Raw genomic sequence first — 17781 nt, forward strand, 5'->3', positions numbered from 1 at the left:
AAGACGGCTGCCGCTGCCATCGCTTCTCAAATGGAAGGACGTGATGGAAAGAGCACTGGACAGGGAGCTGGAGTGCCTGACTTCTAGTTCTAGACCAGCCATCAGCCCTCCAGTGATGTGAATAGAGGCACATTGCCTTGCCGACCTCAGTTTCCCCATTCTTAAAACAGAGTGAGGGGCACCTGGGTGGCTCAGTCAGTTAAGAGTTGACTCTTGATTTCTGCTCAGGTCATGATCTCAGGGTCATGAGATCAAGCTCCACATCAGCTTCCATGCTCAGCGAGGAGCCTGCTTGAGATTCTCTCTCCCCATCTCCCTCTGCCCCTCCCCCCCTCTAAAATAAATAAATAACAGTGAAAGCCCCAGGATAGCAGGTACCAGTGGTACCAAGGGGAGGGGGGGCAGTGTGGTCAGATCGGTTTCCCTTGGATGCAGGGTTGTTTATGGAGAGTTGTTTTGTTTTGTTTTGTTTTGTTTTGTTTTGTTTTGTTTTGTTTTTAATAATGAACTAGCAGTTGGTCTGCTTTTTATTATCACCAAATACCTGCAATTCCAAAGAGTATCAGTGAAAGAATACTCCTCACCCAAAAAAGCCTGTTGTTTGCCTAAGTTCTAAACAATTGTTACCATTACTATTAAATTGTAGTAATATATATACAATATATTTCTAAATAAGCACATTTTTACTACCTATCTTTTAATAAACAATGGCATTTTACATGGTTGTCAACTTGGAGCAATCCCAGTTATACAATTGGCCCCAGACACACACAGATCCAGCTGCAGGTGTTTATTTCTAGAGTACGTTCATAATGGTTTGCAATCTTTCAAGCTCACTTCTGGCTAAAATTTAAACAAATAAAGACAGGGAGATTTAAGAGATGTCTCCACCCACCCAACCTCTAATGCCTGGTGCATTAACTGGGGGAAGGTCACCTGCGCCATCTAGTGGTAGAGGTGGTGATTACAGGCACACATGCTTCATTTGAAAAAAAGAAAGTAAAATGGATCGCATGTGGAAATGATAATATTGTGGGGGGTGGGCAACAACCAGGAGATTTAATTAGTCAGCCCCAGGGCTGACTGTATCACAGCTTTTCCTAGATAACAGTGAGCAAGTTCCTTCATTTCTCAGGGCCTCTGTTTCCTCATTCTTAAAATGGATTAATGATACCTCTATCACAGAATTGTGATGATTAAAGGTGATAAGGCATATAAAATTCCTGAGACGCAGTGGGTGCTCAGAGCTGATCAAAATGGGAGAAAAACTAGAACAGGCAGTCTCCCCAGGCACTGTCAGAGGCTCCTGATTTACTTTCCTTTTCCTACACTATTGCTAAGCTGTGGGTGCCATGACTGGGTATTAGCTTCCCTAACTTCGAAGGACCAGTTGCAGCTGCAGCCCTCCTGGGGACCCCACTGAGGGCGGACTGCGTGCCCACACCAGCACCAGCTCACTCCACACTCTGCCAGGCAAGGCTGAATCTGCCTTTGCCTAGGTGTCACCGGGCCCATACACCTGCTCCTCCCCTTCCTACAGGGAGCTGTCCCCTGCCCCTCTGGCCCCCGTATTCCACACCCACAACTGGTCACAAACCGCTCACCCACTGCCACCTCTCAATCGGCAGTTCTCAGGGCGGTCCCTGGACTGACAATATAGCATCCCCTGGGGACCTGTTAGAAATGCAACTCACTGAGCCTCAGACCAACTGACTCAGAAACGCCAGGGGGAGGGCCTAGCATGTTGCTGCATATCCTCCAGGTGGCTCTGACACGGGAAGTTGGAGAACCACTGCTCTACAAAGTCCCCCACTCTACCAGGACTATTCTTCTCAGATTCCTGGGGTCAGGTCCCACCTTCTCCTCTGCCACCCCCTCCATCCAGCGACCCCCTATTCCATTATGGAGAAACTCACCCAGCACCTAAAACCATCCTACACTCTTCCCCTTGCCCACTTCACCTACAGTAATGTTGAGCAAACCTGTCATTAGCAAACCTTCAATATATTTATCACACAAGCAGACCACTTTCCTATTTTCTTGCTCAACATTTTTAACTTTGACACTAATTCAAACATACACTTTATCCTGGTCCTAAAGAATCTATAAATTCAGACAATATGTAAGTTATATTTTTGTTGTGCATTGAAATAAACACTATTAAAATTTAAGCAGTTCATCCAAAGTACCACCTAAATGTTATTTTGGGGGAAACAATGCCTTAAGTGTAGTCTGGCTCTCTCAGAACACACTCAGACCCACCCTGTCCACCCACCCCAGAGCCTGCATGTCCTCTTTGCTTCTCATCTAAATTCCACACTTTTGTCAGTAATACCTTCCTGGGCCACTTAGCACCCCCATTCATCAGCCCTAACCATGACTCTGATACCCCTGAGAACTCCCCATGAAACATCACCAGTTCAGGAAATATATATGGAATGACTCAACTCTGGACACCCAAGATGTCCACTCCTGCTCCACAGCACCCAAGCCGCCAACATTGTATACTCTGCCTAAGCACAACCTCCAGGAAGGGTCCCTGGGCCTTCCCTGCCCCCATCTTTCCACCTTCTCTCTGCACCACCCCCACCTTCTCTCCTGACTTTCCACCCTCACCAAGGCCAAGAGCCAAACACTTAAATAATTTGTACCCAGTTAAAAAGCAATCCCCTGGGGCACCTGGGTGGCACAGTGGGTTAAGTGCCCAACTTGGTTTCCACTCAGGTCCTGATCTCAGGGTTGTAAGATTGAGCCCTGCATCAGGCTCTGCGCTCAGTGAGAAATCTGCTTGGGTTCTCTCTCTCCATCTTTGTACCCCCCGACCACGCACGCATGCTCTCTCTCTCTAAAATAATCTTTTCTAAAAATTGAAAAAAATAAAAATAAAAAGCAATCCCCTTCACACCCCTCAAAATACACACACACACACACACACACACACTTTCTATCTAAGCATAATATACACAGAGGAAAGTACAAATACTGTAAGTGGACCGCTCAATGAATCCTCACGAACTGAACACACCTGCGTAACCAGCACCTCAGAACTGCCCCATGCCCACTGCCAGTTCATTAGCACCCACTGGCCACCTCCGCCCAGAGTAACCACTGTCCTATCTTCTCATAGCATACATTCATTTTGCCCATTTTTAAACTCACATAAATGAAATCATACAGTATGGTTTCAGCCATATTGTTACACGTAATCGCCAATCATTGTTCTCATCGCTGTGTACTATTCCACTGTATGAATATTTCGTATATTAGTTTCTCATTCCTCCGGTAACAAACTACCACAAATTTAGTGGCTTAAAACAATACAATACAAATTTATTATCTTACAGTTCTGGAGGTCAGAGGTCAGAAATGGGTCTCACTGGGCTAAAATCCAAGTATCAGCAGGGCTGCATTCCTTCCCAAGGCTCTAGGGAAGAATGTTTCCTCACGTTTTCCAGCTTCCAGCGGCCACCCACATTCCTGGGCTCACGGCCCCTTCCATCTCCAAAGCCAGGAATGATCAGTTGAGTCTCTAATACTGTCACCTCTGGTTCTGACTCTTGCATCTCCCTCTTCCTCGTTTAAGGAACCTGGTCATACATTTGGCCCACCCTAATAATACAGGATAATCTCTTTATTTTAAGGTCAGCGGATTGACCTGTTATTCCCATTTGCTACCTAATGACCCCCTTGCTATGTAACACAACATATGCACAGGACGTGAGCCTTGTCCTGCCTACTGTGTCCACCACGCAGGTATCACTCCACTGCTGATGGGCATCTGGGTAGTTCCAGTACAAGTCTGTTGGTGAGCGTATGTCTGTTGGGTATAAACATATCAGGGGGACAGCCAGGTTATAGGCTAGATGTTCCGCTTTAGTAGATGCTGTTTTTTCCAAAGCGATTGAGCCAATGTAACACTCCCACCAGCCACATATGAATTCCAGTTGTGCTCAGTGTTGCAACACTTGGCATGTCCCATGGCTCTCACTGACACCAGGGACTTCCTTGCCGCTCTGCCTTTCTTCATGTCTGCAGGGCCCAGCAAGGTTTCACCCTGACCATCCATTCATTTCCATTTCTGTTCCCAGGATGCAAGACCTTGTTGGAGAAAATGGCATTTTCAGGGCATTTTCTGATCTAAACCTCGAGTTTGTATGGATACTTGTGGGCACGGGTGGCCATTCAGCTAAACCTACTATTTACAGAATCTTAGGATGACAGCAACTTCAGGGACCACGTGTAGCCCATCTCCCCACTCAGAGCAATTATGTCACATGCACCAGGGTCTCTCACGCTGCTGTGCCTTTACTTAGGCTGTTGCTCCTGCACCCAAATCCCTTTCCACTTCTCACCACCCCTCATGGCACGTCCCCTCCAGATAAGCTTCCCCGAATCTCTCGGTTGGACTCTATGCCCCTCCCCTCTGCTTCCACAGCACTCAGCACTACCCACCACCTACCGCACCGTAGTAGAACCCACCATCTCTCCCACTGCACTGCACCACCAGGGCTCCAGCCCTTGAGTCAATCATGCAAGGCCAGAAAGCTCAAACTCACCTGTTTTCATTAGTGATGGGCACCACCGCTACCAGCACATTTTCATCCAGGAAGGAACCGAACAGCTTCTCCACCGGGTAATCATTCCGTTATTGGACAGATCTGATTCAGTTCAGTACATTTACTAATAGCCTCCTGTGTGCCCAGTGCTGTCCTAGGTATTGCAGAGACAGAAAATAAGAAACAGCTCCTGCCTTCCGGGAACTCGGGCTTCCACAAGCTAGATTCACTCTTTCCTGCCATTGGCCTCAGAAACAGAAACATGTAACACAGGCCCTTCCTCCTCCACATGGGAACACTCAGATACTTAAAGTCAGCCAGGCAGTGAAAGTAGGCATAGTCAACACTCCCAACTGCAAATCAGGCAATGGGATTAGAGGCAAAAGTAACCTCCAGTGATAGAAAGGAGATGGTACCTGGGGCAGGCACATGGGGGATTGACTGCAAAGTGGCATGAGAGAACTTTCTGGAAAGATGCAAATGATGTACTTCTTAATTGGGGTGGTGGTTACAGGGATGTACACATCTTATCACACTATGTGCTTAGAGTTGCTTTAAAAGGAAAGATGGAGTCAAGTCCATTCGGGGGCACTCGCGGCCATTCACTGGATGTAGCACCTCATTTCTATCTGTAAATCTCCATTTCTATCTGTAATACATCGTTTGTGAGCTAGTTCCATGACTTCCAGGCCCCTTATTTAAATAAATTCTTACTGTGAACCAGAGACCAAGGAGCCAGCTCCCTGGCTGAAGCAGGCGTGGGCAATCTGGTGGTGTCCTTACAACCCCTTCCCCTCCTCACAATGAGAGGGTGCCACTGTCTCGAAGTCCCAACTAGCTCTGACAGGCGCTGCTTCTATGTCTCTGTTGAGGATTTGCCAAAGGCTAAATATATCCCCTTTTCCTCCATACCATATGGTTTCTAGATTCCTCTGGAAATCATAGGCTTTTGTGTTCCCATTGAAGAGGGAAGCAGAGACAAGGAAGAGGGCCATGCCTCTCCTCTCCCTTCTCCTCCTCTTCCTGGTTCATTCCACACAATACCGGCAGCTAGTGTTCAAGAAGTGGCTGCAACATGAGACCTCTCATTAATGGTCAACTCCAGTTACATTAAAGTACTTAATAAAACCTGGATTACTGGGTCATTAAGTTTCCGGTAAATCCCAGTGGCTTTTCATCAGGGGGAGGCAGAAGGCCCTGGCCCTAGGCCTCTAAGCTGAACAGAAAAATTAATGGGTCTTTATGCCCAAGATAGCTGGTCATGGGGAGGGAGGTCACATTTCTAATGTTTTCTCTCCTGCTCTGACCAGCCCAACTTCCGTTCATTTTGCTTTCAGAGAATTTATCACTAGTTCCCTGCATTTGGGAATATGAAGACCCTTCTTAACACCCACTTTACAGTTTCTACACTTTACAGCTGCATTTTGATCCATATAGAAACTACAGGACACACACACACACCTTATTATGATTTCATTAACTTAAAAAATATCTTGATGGATCACGACACGGACAAACACTGAAGGGCAGAGTCGCCTCTGGAAGAGGCAGGCAGTGCCTGGTGCACACCTTGACTTTAAGTCCCCTTGCAGTGATCCCATCGGCCCCCAGGGCTGTGCACACCCATGAGCTGAACCACGCTGAGGCACTCCCGTAGCCAGCCATGGCAGGCAGGGGCCAATCCCAAAAAGGCCAGTGGATAAACCTTTCACCACTTTCTTTGCGACCTTCTGTGCCCTCTCCAGGGTGGTCTCATGACTAAAGGAAAAGAGAAGACATGGCCACAGGTGCCAATGGAGTTGAGGAGCAGGTTGGGGGTGGGGAGAGAAAGGATAGCCTAGGATTAGAGCCCGAGAGGTTCTGGAACACAGCAATACAACATGAGCCATTTATGTAATTTAGTATTTTCTAGCATCCATGTTAAAAAGGTAAAAAGAAACAAAATTAGCTTTAATAATTAGCCCAATATATCCAAAATATCATTTCAATGTGTAATACTTAATAAAAATTGAGACATTTTTACATTCTTTTTTTTTTTTTTTTAACTAAGGCTTTGAATTCTGGGGCGTATTTCACGTGGAGAGCATATCTCAGTTCAGACTGCCACATTTCAAGTACTCAATATCCACAGCTAGAGGCTACTGTCGAGAGTGTGTATGAGAAGTCAGAAAGATGAGGAAAGACTCTCCCTAGGCAGTTGCCAGCAGTGGGGGGCCGGGGGGGGCGGAGGGGAGGCGGTGGTTATGGCGGACACCACCCTCCCATAGCTCAACAGCACTCCTGACAGACGCACCTGCTGTCTCCCAGAGCCAGCACTGAGCACCTCAGGAGAACGTCCTGCACAGACCCAGAGCCCAGCCAGAAGATGCACGGCCCAGTGTCATACAGAGGATGCCAAGTGGAGCTCGTGGGCCAATCCAGGCCATGGAGGAGTTGCGTTTGGCTCCCACAGTGTTTTTCAATCTCTTGAAGTAGTTGTTGTTTTCATAACCTTAGATTTCCTTCTTGACTCTTGTAGACCTTGGGTGGGTAACTCCTCTCAAAGACCACAGTTCTTGAAGTCAGGCAGTCCTGGGTGTTAATCTTGACTCTACCACTTTTTAGCCGACATGGATACATTAAACTCTTGATATGTCTTCTACTATAAAACTGGAGATAGCAATACTTCACGGAGATGTTTGACTTTAGTGAAATAAGGAATTAATTGCCTAGCACAAAGCTTGGTACATAGTAAGTACTCAATAAATGATGGTATTAGTTTTCATTCACAGGAGGCCTGAACTCCTTAGAGCCCCTACCACAGTCCTATTTCAATGTGGGAAAACTGGGAAGTATGTGCACAGCAGGAACTCTGAAAAGCAACCCCACTTACATACACCGATGTTGAGGAACAACTCCTGCACTCACAATTTTGAGACAGTCTGTTTCTCTGTTGCCTGCAGGTCTGGTTCAACTGAATTAAGCAGTCTTCGGTAATAGAGCAGTACAAATTTTAAAAGGCTCGTATCTGGGAATGAAAGGGGAAGGCTAGCATGGATACCAGCGGCCCCTCCTGCCAACCTTCATCCCGCTTCCCAGGTAGAAGACTCTAGGAATCTGGGCACTGGATGCTGCTGGTAAAGATACTAATGACCAACTTGGACCAAGACTTAGCCATTTCCTAACCCCAATTTTTGTTTTTTGTTTTTGTTTTTGCTTTTTAGGGGGGAAACTAAGAGGCTGGGACTTTAAAACATCTGAACAATCCTGATGAACTCTATACCACGACCCTCTAGCCTGGGGTTCAGCCTTCCTTACCATCTCCACCCCCGTATGCTTTTAATTCAGAAATGGAGGTAGGAGCAAAAGGTGGGCAGCCAGCCCTGGGGAACAGAGGCCACAGAACTGGCCCAGGAGGAAGGGGAGACTAAGGAAAATTCTGTTTTCCCATCTTCCCTTTCTGCTGTTTAATGCAGATTTGTTTCTTCATTCCTTTCTACAATTTGCATATTGATTATGTGCTCAGCGCTGTACTAGGCATTTTGATCCTCTTATTTTTCAAAATACCTCTTGTCCCCTCCACCCCTTTTTCTTTTCTTTCGCATTACTGTTTCCTGTATGCGTCACTCAAGAAAAAGACATGGCTCCTTTCTTTACAGTAAATAACAAGTTGGTCCTTGGGGGATTAGGAGAGGGACAGACAGTTCTGAGCAGCAGCTAGAGAGCCAACACGGCAAAAAAAGGAGCACATGGGTAGATAATGGAGCAAAGACAACTGCAGGGTTTTTATTTGTGGTCCAGATTTAAGTAACTCCTTTGTTATCAAAAATAACTATGTCAGCATCAATAACCTGCTGATTGTAAAATGTATTCTTGGCAGAGAGAGAGAGAGTTAACATCTAATGAATACTTGCCATCTGCCAGGCACTGTGCAAGGCTAGTTGTTCTCACTATTTTAGTGGTCAAGGACTCCTCTGGGATTCCTGTGAAAACTATAAAATCCCTCCCTCCCTTAGAAAAATTCAAATGTACACAACATTTTACATAGAATCGCAAGGGCAAACAATGTTCCAAAGCACAATCACAGACTCCAGACTAAGACCTTCTGTGCTAAGCCCTTAAGATCTGAGAGCATGTCATTATTGAGACAAGTTACCATTATCCCCACCTTACAGATGAGGGGACGTCCCCAAGGTCACATACATAAGTGGCAGAAACATTTCAACCAGAGTTGTCTAAACACTACTTGCTGTCCTAGATAAAAATGTCATCTGGTTTTTACTGTTATTATAACTGTCACTCCTTACTTTTAAACAAGGAAATAAGATTATGTGAGAAACTGAAATCTGTGCAAAACATTCTAGACTCAGCCACAGGACATCAGAAAGCTCAGAATTCCCAGGGGTTCCAATCCCATTTCCTATCAGCCAAAAGCCCCACTCCCCCCAGAAAGAAAACAAGCCAAAGAGGTGCTTTTCTTAGACAGGTTTCACAGGACTCAGAACAAGAAGCAACCTGTCAATAATATCTCAATAAAACTGGGGGGAAAAGTTTTTAAGAGGCAACCTCTCCTTAAGATAGTCTATTGGTCAAAATGGGAATTGAGAGACCAGTCAAAGCCTATGGCTATGAACAAAAGAAATTTAATTTCAGAATATTACAGGAATAACAAAGAAAGATAATGTATATGATTGTTTCTTTACAGTTACATATATATATCTGATATATAAAGTCAAATAAGAATGAAATACAAAAAATGGTGAAACAGTTAAGAAACCTTGTTTCTCTTGTTGAACAAGCTCAGGGAGAGCCAAGGGCGACCCCTGTTATGAAGGACCCCGGGCGGGAGTGTTTTTCCCAACAGGCTCTGCCAGTCTCCAAACGTCTGAGGGAGTGCTCAATGGCTCTTCAGCCCCCCTGGCTGTGGCCTCGCACACTCCAGTTTCCATGGCAACCCAAGCACTCAGGCTATTATGTACTCACCTCCTCACTAGCCCCTCCACTGACTCTCCACCAGTGGAAAGATGTCGGTCGGCACTGGCTGTCTAGGAAAGCTAGCTTTTCCGTGGGGTTAATTACCACTGGTTTGAAAAGATTGTGCATTTTAAGGACCCAAATTTTCCCCAAATTCTAGAGCAATCTTGACAAATGCCAGTACCCAGGTTTAGATCAAGGTCCAGTCTTCAGTACAAAAGCTTTGGGGTGGATGGGACAGGGATGAGGCTCTCCCTGGGAAAAGGAGTTCTATTTAGAAAAGACCTTCCAGCATTTGTGTGAGGCCCCGTACGATGGTAAGGAAGCAGCGAGAGTCTAGGGAAGTCCGTTCCCAAAGATGACTTCCCCGGTTATGCACGGGCCACACAGCTGGTCACTGCAGGGCCCAGGTGCAAGGACCACAGGTTCTCCTAGGAGGCAGTATTTAAACCATATCCGAACAGAGGCTCCTGGGAAGGAAGCTGCACAAAACCACCACTACGCGGGAGGAGAGAAAGGCTCTGCTCTGACACTCCAGGACCTGCGGGCTTCCTTACAAGCCAACAGAACGGCCGCCTCTGGATCGCCCAGTGGTTACCACAGTCAACAGCCCTCCCCTCCTCCATTTCCCAAGGGTGCTCCCGAGAAGGCTATTCAGGGTGAGGAGCGGGTGGAGGACCAGCTGCGGGTCAGTACCAGCTCCTCGAACATGTGCTGGCACTCAGGTACAGTCAGTATCTTCTAATCCTTCACTGTGGCAGTGGAGTCTTCCAGATTCCCTGGTCCCAGGGCAAAAGTCTATCACTGTAAAAGGTTAGAAACTCCAGTGTCTATGGTTTTCATTGATGTCACCAGTGCAGCTCACTCAGTGATGTGAATCGAGGACGTGCTCTGCGTCCCCACGCTTGTGCCCACTGGCACAACACCGCCATGCTGACACATCAGAACCCGCTACAACTGACCGCAGGAAGAAGGGAAATGTTAAAAGCCATAAAAGGAGGCATTTCCAAAGAGACTGTTCCAACACGGAAAATAAACACAGCAGACTAAAAAAACATCTTATAGATTAAAAAACCTGTTAAATACTGGCTCAAAAATACCTACCCACCAAGTCAAAAGGGAGACAGTACCTTGCTGTGGCAAATGATAAAGGGCTTCTGTCTTTGAGTTCTCCATAAGATTGCACAGGATTAGAACACTTACATATTACAAGGAAGAAAGTTATGCTGTTTATTTCTCAAATTTGGATTCCAACTGGATCACAGCTTCTATTTAAAAATGACCTATCTATCACACCCTTTAAGCAAGGGAAAATATATTTAATAAATAACTTAAATGAAACACACATGCCCAAATTCACACATAAAGGGCCCAAGGGGGCGAGCCATACAAAAGCAGTTGTGTGTGGCAAGCATCTCTCTCACTACTCTAGCCCCGGCACACTACCCTGGGATACCAACGCCATTCAACCAAAGAAAGTCTCCTAAATCTCAGCTACCTCCCTCAAATAGAACCCCAGGACAAACCTGATGACAGGAAGGTATCAGGTCACTGCTCTGCTCTCTCCACCCAATGCCACGCCACCCTGGGAAGAACCACTTAGAGAGATAAAGAAAGGAAGTACTGGGTTAAAGGAGATGACTATTTCAGTCTGGTCCTATCAAAAGCAGTCTCTGTCTGCACCCACTGGTAGCTGGTGCTTATTTTCTCAATAAGGAAAAGCCAAATAGAAAGCTACATGAAGGGCGCCTGGGTGGCTCAGTTGGTTAAGCGACTGCCTTCGGCTCAGGTCATGATCCTGGAGTCCCTGGATCGAGTCCCGCATCGGGCTCCCTGCTCGGCAGGGAGCCTGCTTCTGCCTCTGACCCTCCCCCCTCTCATGTGCTCTCTCTCTCTCTCATTCTCTCTGTCTCAAATAAATAAATAAAAAAAAAAAAAAAAAAAAAAAAAAAAAAAAAAAAAAAAAAGCTACATGAATAAATTTGCTAACAAGTATTTTTAAGAATGCTCTAGACAAAGGAGCCTCTAAGAGGCTTACACTCCTCACCATCTATTGTTCACAATCCATCGAGTCGGAAGGCCGAGTTTTACACTTCTCTTCACTATAGCTGTTACAGCAGCCAATGAAACAGGAAGTATGGAAGAGAGACTGACAGCTGGACACAAAACCAAACCGTGCTCTCCCAGCGTCATCCTCCGTTTCAGCAGAAACGCAGCTTTTTCAAGAGTTTAAAGATGGTCGGCAAGTCCCACTTTGCTGGGCAGCTGCTCCCCCACAGAGCCTGAGTCGGCTCTGGCACAGGGTGAGGGCGGCTACACAGCCCCACAGAGCAGGCCCGCTCCAAATGCTCTCGCCCGCCACAGGGTGCTCTCGAGGCAGGTGAGTATTTACACCAGATCAAAGCCACGCCGCTGCTTACCTCAAACACACGTGAATATCCCCAACCCAGTCAAAGCCCCAGCCCCACCTCCAAACGACTCCTGTGCCCATCCTGACAAGGAGAGGGGAGGTGCGGCAACCCTCCTCAAACACTGGTGCTAAGCCACAACCGCTTCCAAAGGAGAACGTGCTCTTTCAAATCCTCTCAGCCCTGCAGAGAGGGATGCTCCCTTCCTCCCTGGGACTCGAGCTTGCTCCCAGCAGACAGTCTAGCCTGCATACCTGATCCCTTAGAAGGATGCAATATAATCCCACCCACAAGGAGTCACCCTGGACATAAAGCCAGCTGGCCCCATCCTAGCCCACCCCAGAGTTTCCAGTACATTCAGATATTTCAGCAAATCTCTATCGAGCCGCCGGTGACTTCCCTTGGGTCACAGTGATTTGGCACAGAAGTACCAGAGGTGTTTTAGGCAAAGGGAGACTGAATGAAGATGAGTTCCGCAACCACACAATTACTTTGGCATCACTGAGGAAAGGGGAAGAGAGGCAAGGGAGGGAGGAGGGACAAAGTTTAATAACTGACATTTGTGAAAATATGCTCTCATCCTGAATTCTCCTTTTTCAATAACGCTGGTCAAATACCCTGCAATCTCAGGTCCAAGAAATAATTTTTGTATTTCCAGGAAAGCTGTAGTTCTTTGCACACAAATGGTATTGAGGAATATGGCCTCATGAGATAAAGAGCTTTCCCAAAGCTTACAGTGAAAAAAAAGGGAAAGACATCTGTCTTAGACACAATTTAGATGACCTATCCAAAAAATGGCTTTAAAAAAAACAAACAACAGATAAACAAGAAATAACCAAAATACCGCCCATACTATCAAAACAGAGAAAAGCCCCAAGTATCAGTTAAAAATAATATCAATCCACCAGGACTGACAGTACTTAAAAAAAAAAAAAAATCACTGGTAGTTGAGCACAACTTTCATATTTTTAAAAATAATATCTGCTTAAACAAATACATGGAATGAGCACTAGAGCCCACCTGGTTCTGCCCATTTACTGTGCTGTGTGAGCTGGCTGGCTGGTTAGTGGTTTCCCCATAATGTTTTCAGAGAGAGAGAAAGAGAGAGATGCCAGCACCCATTCAGAAGAGTCTGCAGACATTATCCAGTGAGTGGGGTTAGAGGTATCAGTCAGGTCATAGGATTAGTTGACTTTCACAATACAAAACGCAGCAAGCTGCAAGTCCAAGCTTCTCTGTGAGCAGTAATGATGCCTGGCTCACTAAAGAGAAAGTTCCAGGTGGACAACAGGAGCACTCTGGATCCTTCAGAGGAATCCTAGGTTGAAAGAAAAACAAGAACATTAAGCACATTTATAAATATTTCTTTTTGCAAACATCCCACCTGAAAGCTAGAGAAGCTATACTTAGTATTTTCTACAAACAGAGTTAAAGAGCTTAACGGAGAATTTATGACTTTCTACCAAGTAAACACCACCTTGTCCATGTGCCCTAATCTCAGTTCATTAAAACAACTTAATGGCAGTAACAGCTACCGCTGTGCTAAGTACATATTTTGCGCCAGACTCTGCTCTGAGTTCCTTTTGTTCATGACCTCACTTATCTTCACAACAATCTGTGCATGAGATAGCGCTCTTGCCATGTTACAGGGGAAGAATCTGAAGCCTACACAAGTTAACTTTCCCCAAGATAAATAGATATAAGCAGCAAAGCTGGGAGTTGAAACCAAGCCTAACTGAATGCAGAACTCATGGCTTTACCACCACTACGCCTCTCAGCAGCGAATGCTTACTAAATGCCTACTAGAGGTAAGGCACTCTCAGAGGTAGAGGTAGAAGGAGAGGTAAGGTACTCAGTACCGGGAGGAAGAGAACAGAAGATAGGAGGTCACAAATGTATTCTTAAGTCTGGCCCTTGTGTTCCAGGAGAGAAACCAGCTATAGATATCAGACAATACATGTGAAGTAAATAACTACAATAGATCATACTAAATGTCAACATTTTAGTACCATCAATAAGAGTTCAAAGGAAAACGTACATCTGGCTGGCTTAGCCAAAGGTTTCAAAGAGGACGTGTGGTTTAGGTTGGGCTTTGAAGAATGGGTAAGATTCTCACTACTCAAAATAATGCCCATTAATAAGAAGATGCTAAATCGGCAGTTCTCCTCTGGGGGTGAATTTGCTCCCTCCTCCCCAGGGGACACTTGGCGATGTTTGGAGGCATTTTGGTTGTCAAAACTGGGGAAAGAAGGGTACTACTAGCATCTAACGGGTAGAGACCAGGGGAAACTGCTAACCATGGTACAATGCACAAGGCAGCTCCCCACGACAAAGAATTATCTGACCCAAAATGTCCAGTGCCACGTTGAGAAACCCTGTGCTAAAGAAATGTCTTTTGGGAGTGTAATCGTGATGATGATAATAAAACTGCATTATTTCCCTCAAATAATATTCCTTTTACAAAATCACCATCAAAAACCTCTAGTTCATATTCATTGTATAGAAGAATTAGACGGCAAGTAAGTGGATCTGTGGCCTTGGAAACTGGAAGAGAGTTCAGATCTGGAGATGCAGGTCTGGGAGCAGTTATCCTACAGAGAAAATAGAGCTGTGGGTTAGCCCAAGCTGCTAAGAAGCAAAAAGCAAGAGCAGAGATAAGCAGAGAACTCAAGATAGAGCACTTAAAAACACAAAGAGGAGGGGCACCAGGATGGCTCAGTCAGAGGAGCGTCCAACTCTTGGTTCCACTCAGGTTGTGATCTTGTGGTGCTGAGAGTGAGCCCTGCATTGGGCTCTGCGCTCAGCACGGAGTCTTCTTGTCCCTCCCCTTCTGCTCCTCCTCAACTCCACTCGCGTGCTCATTCTCTCTCAAATAAATAAAATCTTAAAAAAAAAAAAAAAAATGAAGAGGGGAGGGGTAGGCCAGCAATTTTAAGCTACCACAGAGGTGGAAAAGAATTCACAAGGAAGAACAAGAATAGGGTAGCATCATGACAGCCAAGGCAGGCCTTTCAGGATGTAGGAAGTGACCAAGGGGAGAGAAGAATGAAAATGCCACTGTCTAATCCAATCCAATCCAAAGTGTTCATTATGTGTGGGCTCCCACTTTTCTGCATCACTTTTTTTTTTTTTTCAATTTTTAAGTAGGCTCCATGCCCAAAGTGGGGCTTGAACTCATGACCCTGAGATCAAGAGTCACATGCTCTGTTGACCAAGAGACAGCTGGGCACACCTGATTCACTCACATGTTTGAGAATCTAATAAAACTATATATGTCTGTCCTCCAGAAAAATGTACATAGGCACCTACACATAAAATGACATCAACAATACCAGGAACTTGATCAGAGCCCTTAGGAGGTCCACACATAATAGCTCAAGAATCCCTGCTCTAAATCTTCTGCTAAAATATGAACTTGGCTTATTTCTTTAATGCATTTCTCTCTCCTGAAAGTATAATTGTCAATATAAAAAGACTTACCATTTCTTGATTCTTTTCTATTTTAAAGATTTTATTTATTTATTTGAGAGAGAGCAAGAGTGAGAGAGTCACAGAGGGAGAGGGAAAAGCAGACTCCCCGCCAAGCAGAGAACCCAACACAGGACTCGATCTCAGGACCCTGGGATCATGATCAAAGGCACATGCTTAACTGACTGAGCCACCTAGGCGCCCCTCTTCATTATTTTCAAAAATGAGAGCCACAGGGGCGCTTGGGTGGCTCAGTTGGTTGGGCGACTGCCTTCGGCTCAGGTCATGATCCTGGAGTCCCAGGATCGAGTCCCGCATCGGGCTCCCTGCTCGGCAGGCAGTCTGCTTCTCCCTCTGACCCTCCCCCCTCTCATGTGCTCTCTCTCATTCTCTCTCAAATAAATAAATAAAATCTTAAAAAAAAAAAAAAAAAAATGAGAGCCACAAAAGATGTAACTGATAAAAAAACAATGTATCCCTCAAAAATAACTTACGTGTAGTTTTGATTCACGGATACATACGATTCATGATTCACGGATATATACGTAGAAATATTTAGACACGAATAACTCAAACACGTAGAAATATTTAGACACATGTAACTCAAACACCCAACTCCCCTCAATCAGACAGACCTGCCTGCAAGTCAGAAGCAAGATGGAAAGAAAAGAGCGTTCAGATACTTCATTAAAGGATATGGAATGAGACTATACTGAAATCTAATCTTCTAGAAAAGAATAAAGATTTATCCATAAGGACTGGACTTTGGTTCTCCTTCTATTGCTGATGTCTCAATAATTATGCTCATGTCTCAGCAGTAAAATGCACATGTCAAACCAGAGATCACTTCATCTGCCACACAAGCCTTACAAAACAAAACAAGTCTCAGCCAGTTCTCTCTAGTCACAATGATGGCTACTTGTTAATGCTTCTAAAATATTATTTCAATTAAGCCTCATAAGAAATCTGTGAACTCCATATAACTATTATCCTATTTTCAGAGGAGGAGACAGGCTGAGAGAGAATGAATGGTTTTGGGGCATATGGGTGGCTCAGTCGGTTAAGCATCTGCCTTTGGCTCAGGTCATGATCCCAGGGTCAGGAATCGAGCCCCACATTGGGCTCCCTGCTCAGTGGGGAGTCTGCTTCTCCCTCTCCCTCTGCCTGTCGCGCTCTCTCTCTCTCTCAAATAAATAAAAATCTTTAAAAAAAAAAAAGAGAGAGAATGAATGGTTTTCCTGGGCCAGAGGAATGATGACTCAAATCAGGTACAGCAAATCCCCTGGTCCTCCCCATGGACCACACAGCTTCTTCAGAGGAAAGGACAGCAGCGGCTGCCTTTTACCAGGAGCCTGGGGCAACCAGCAGTCCCCGCACCAAATAATCTTTTTTGCCCTAAGTATCCTCAAAAATATGTTGTATGATATGATTTGCAGGGTCCATCAGCTGTTTATTAGCTGGAAAGCCTCACTGAATAAACAAGGCCAAAGTCTACACAGAAAAAAAACATAACTATTCCGTGTTTATTGAGCATATTCTTAGCACTTCTGTACTTGGTTTCACAAATTAGTTTACACTTGCTTTTAATTTGCTTAACAAGAATTCTTAAGATTTTTTTCACATGTGACAAATCTGTCCAAGAATGCAGGGACCGTGTGGGTCAGTCTTCATAGCTCTGCCTGTCAGCACCTGGGACAGCGCTGAGTAGATGATCAATAACCATTTGCTGAACAAAGGCAAGGGCAAAGACCGAGCCTGGCAATTGTATGCTGCTTCTGACACTGGGAATTCAAACCACTACTGAGGGACTAGATGCAGAGAGGACTTACGCGGAGTAAGAACACAGAATAAGTACAATCAGTACCTTTTTTCCCCTCTTTCTTCCCCTCAGACCATTTCAATCTTGTTGGTGTCATCGTGACAGCTGGAGAGCCAGAAAATAACTGTAACAAAAACATTTTATAGTGGCTTAAACGCTCTAATGTCATTCCTACAGACAGACTTTACTAACAGAAGAATTATTTGCTTGTTCAGTTTCCATGTGAAGAGTTTTACTGAGGCTGATTATATTTATATCATTATGATATAATGATATTTATATCATTAGTCTTAACTGATTTTATTGCTGGCTTAATGAAGCAGCATGTGTGGGATACCCAGAAGGACTACCCAACAGATAAGGCAGTGCCGAGTAGGCCCAGCTCAAATGCTACCTGCCCCATAGAGTCTCCCAGTAAGAACTAGTCCCTCCAGCACTTTGTTTGCGGAGCTCTTTCACTGTTATTTGTCATCTCCGCATATGACTGGCTATATCCTCCTGGAACTCCACATGTGTTTCTTTTGACCATCAACATAAATGAAAGAATTGAGAAAAAGGCACAGTTGAATGGCCCAGA

The 17781-nt window shown here is 45.2% G+C and overlaps 1 protein-coding gene across 4 annotated transcripts in view; it reads right to left on the minus strand.

The window, feature by feature from the left end:
- Positions 1-3354: 3354 nt before the first annotated feature.
- Positions 3355-17781, minus strand: part of ARHGAP19 (Rho GTPase activating protein 19) — a 66027-nt gene continuing 51600 nt past the window's right edge. For 2 of the 4 annotated variants that reach the window (XM_045878539.3, XM_045878538.3), the window contains 2 exons: positions 17250-17328; positions 11434-13235 (listed from right to left, as the gene is read on the minus strand). In XM_045878539.3, coding sequence (XP_045734495.1) covers positions 13225-13235; positions 17250-17328 — 90 coding nt within the window. In that variant the 3' untranslated portion in view covers positions 11434-13224. Of the gene's footprint in view, positions 4099-4556; positions 4711-11433; positions 13236-17249; positions 17329-17781 lie in introns of those variants that run through there. The other 2 variants (XR_006791354.3, XM_064595104.1) reach the window with 2 other exon arrangements.

This window comes from Mirounga angustirostris, unplaced genomic scaffold (assembly GCF_029215605.1).
Source record: "Mirounga angustirostris isolate CCGP_5_RB_7025 unplaced genomic scaffold, mMirAng1.0.hap1 SCAF_6, whole genome shotgun sequence".
NCBI lineage: Eukaryota > Metazoa > Chordata > Mammalia > Carnivora > Phocidae > Mirounga > Mirounga angustirostris.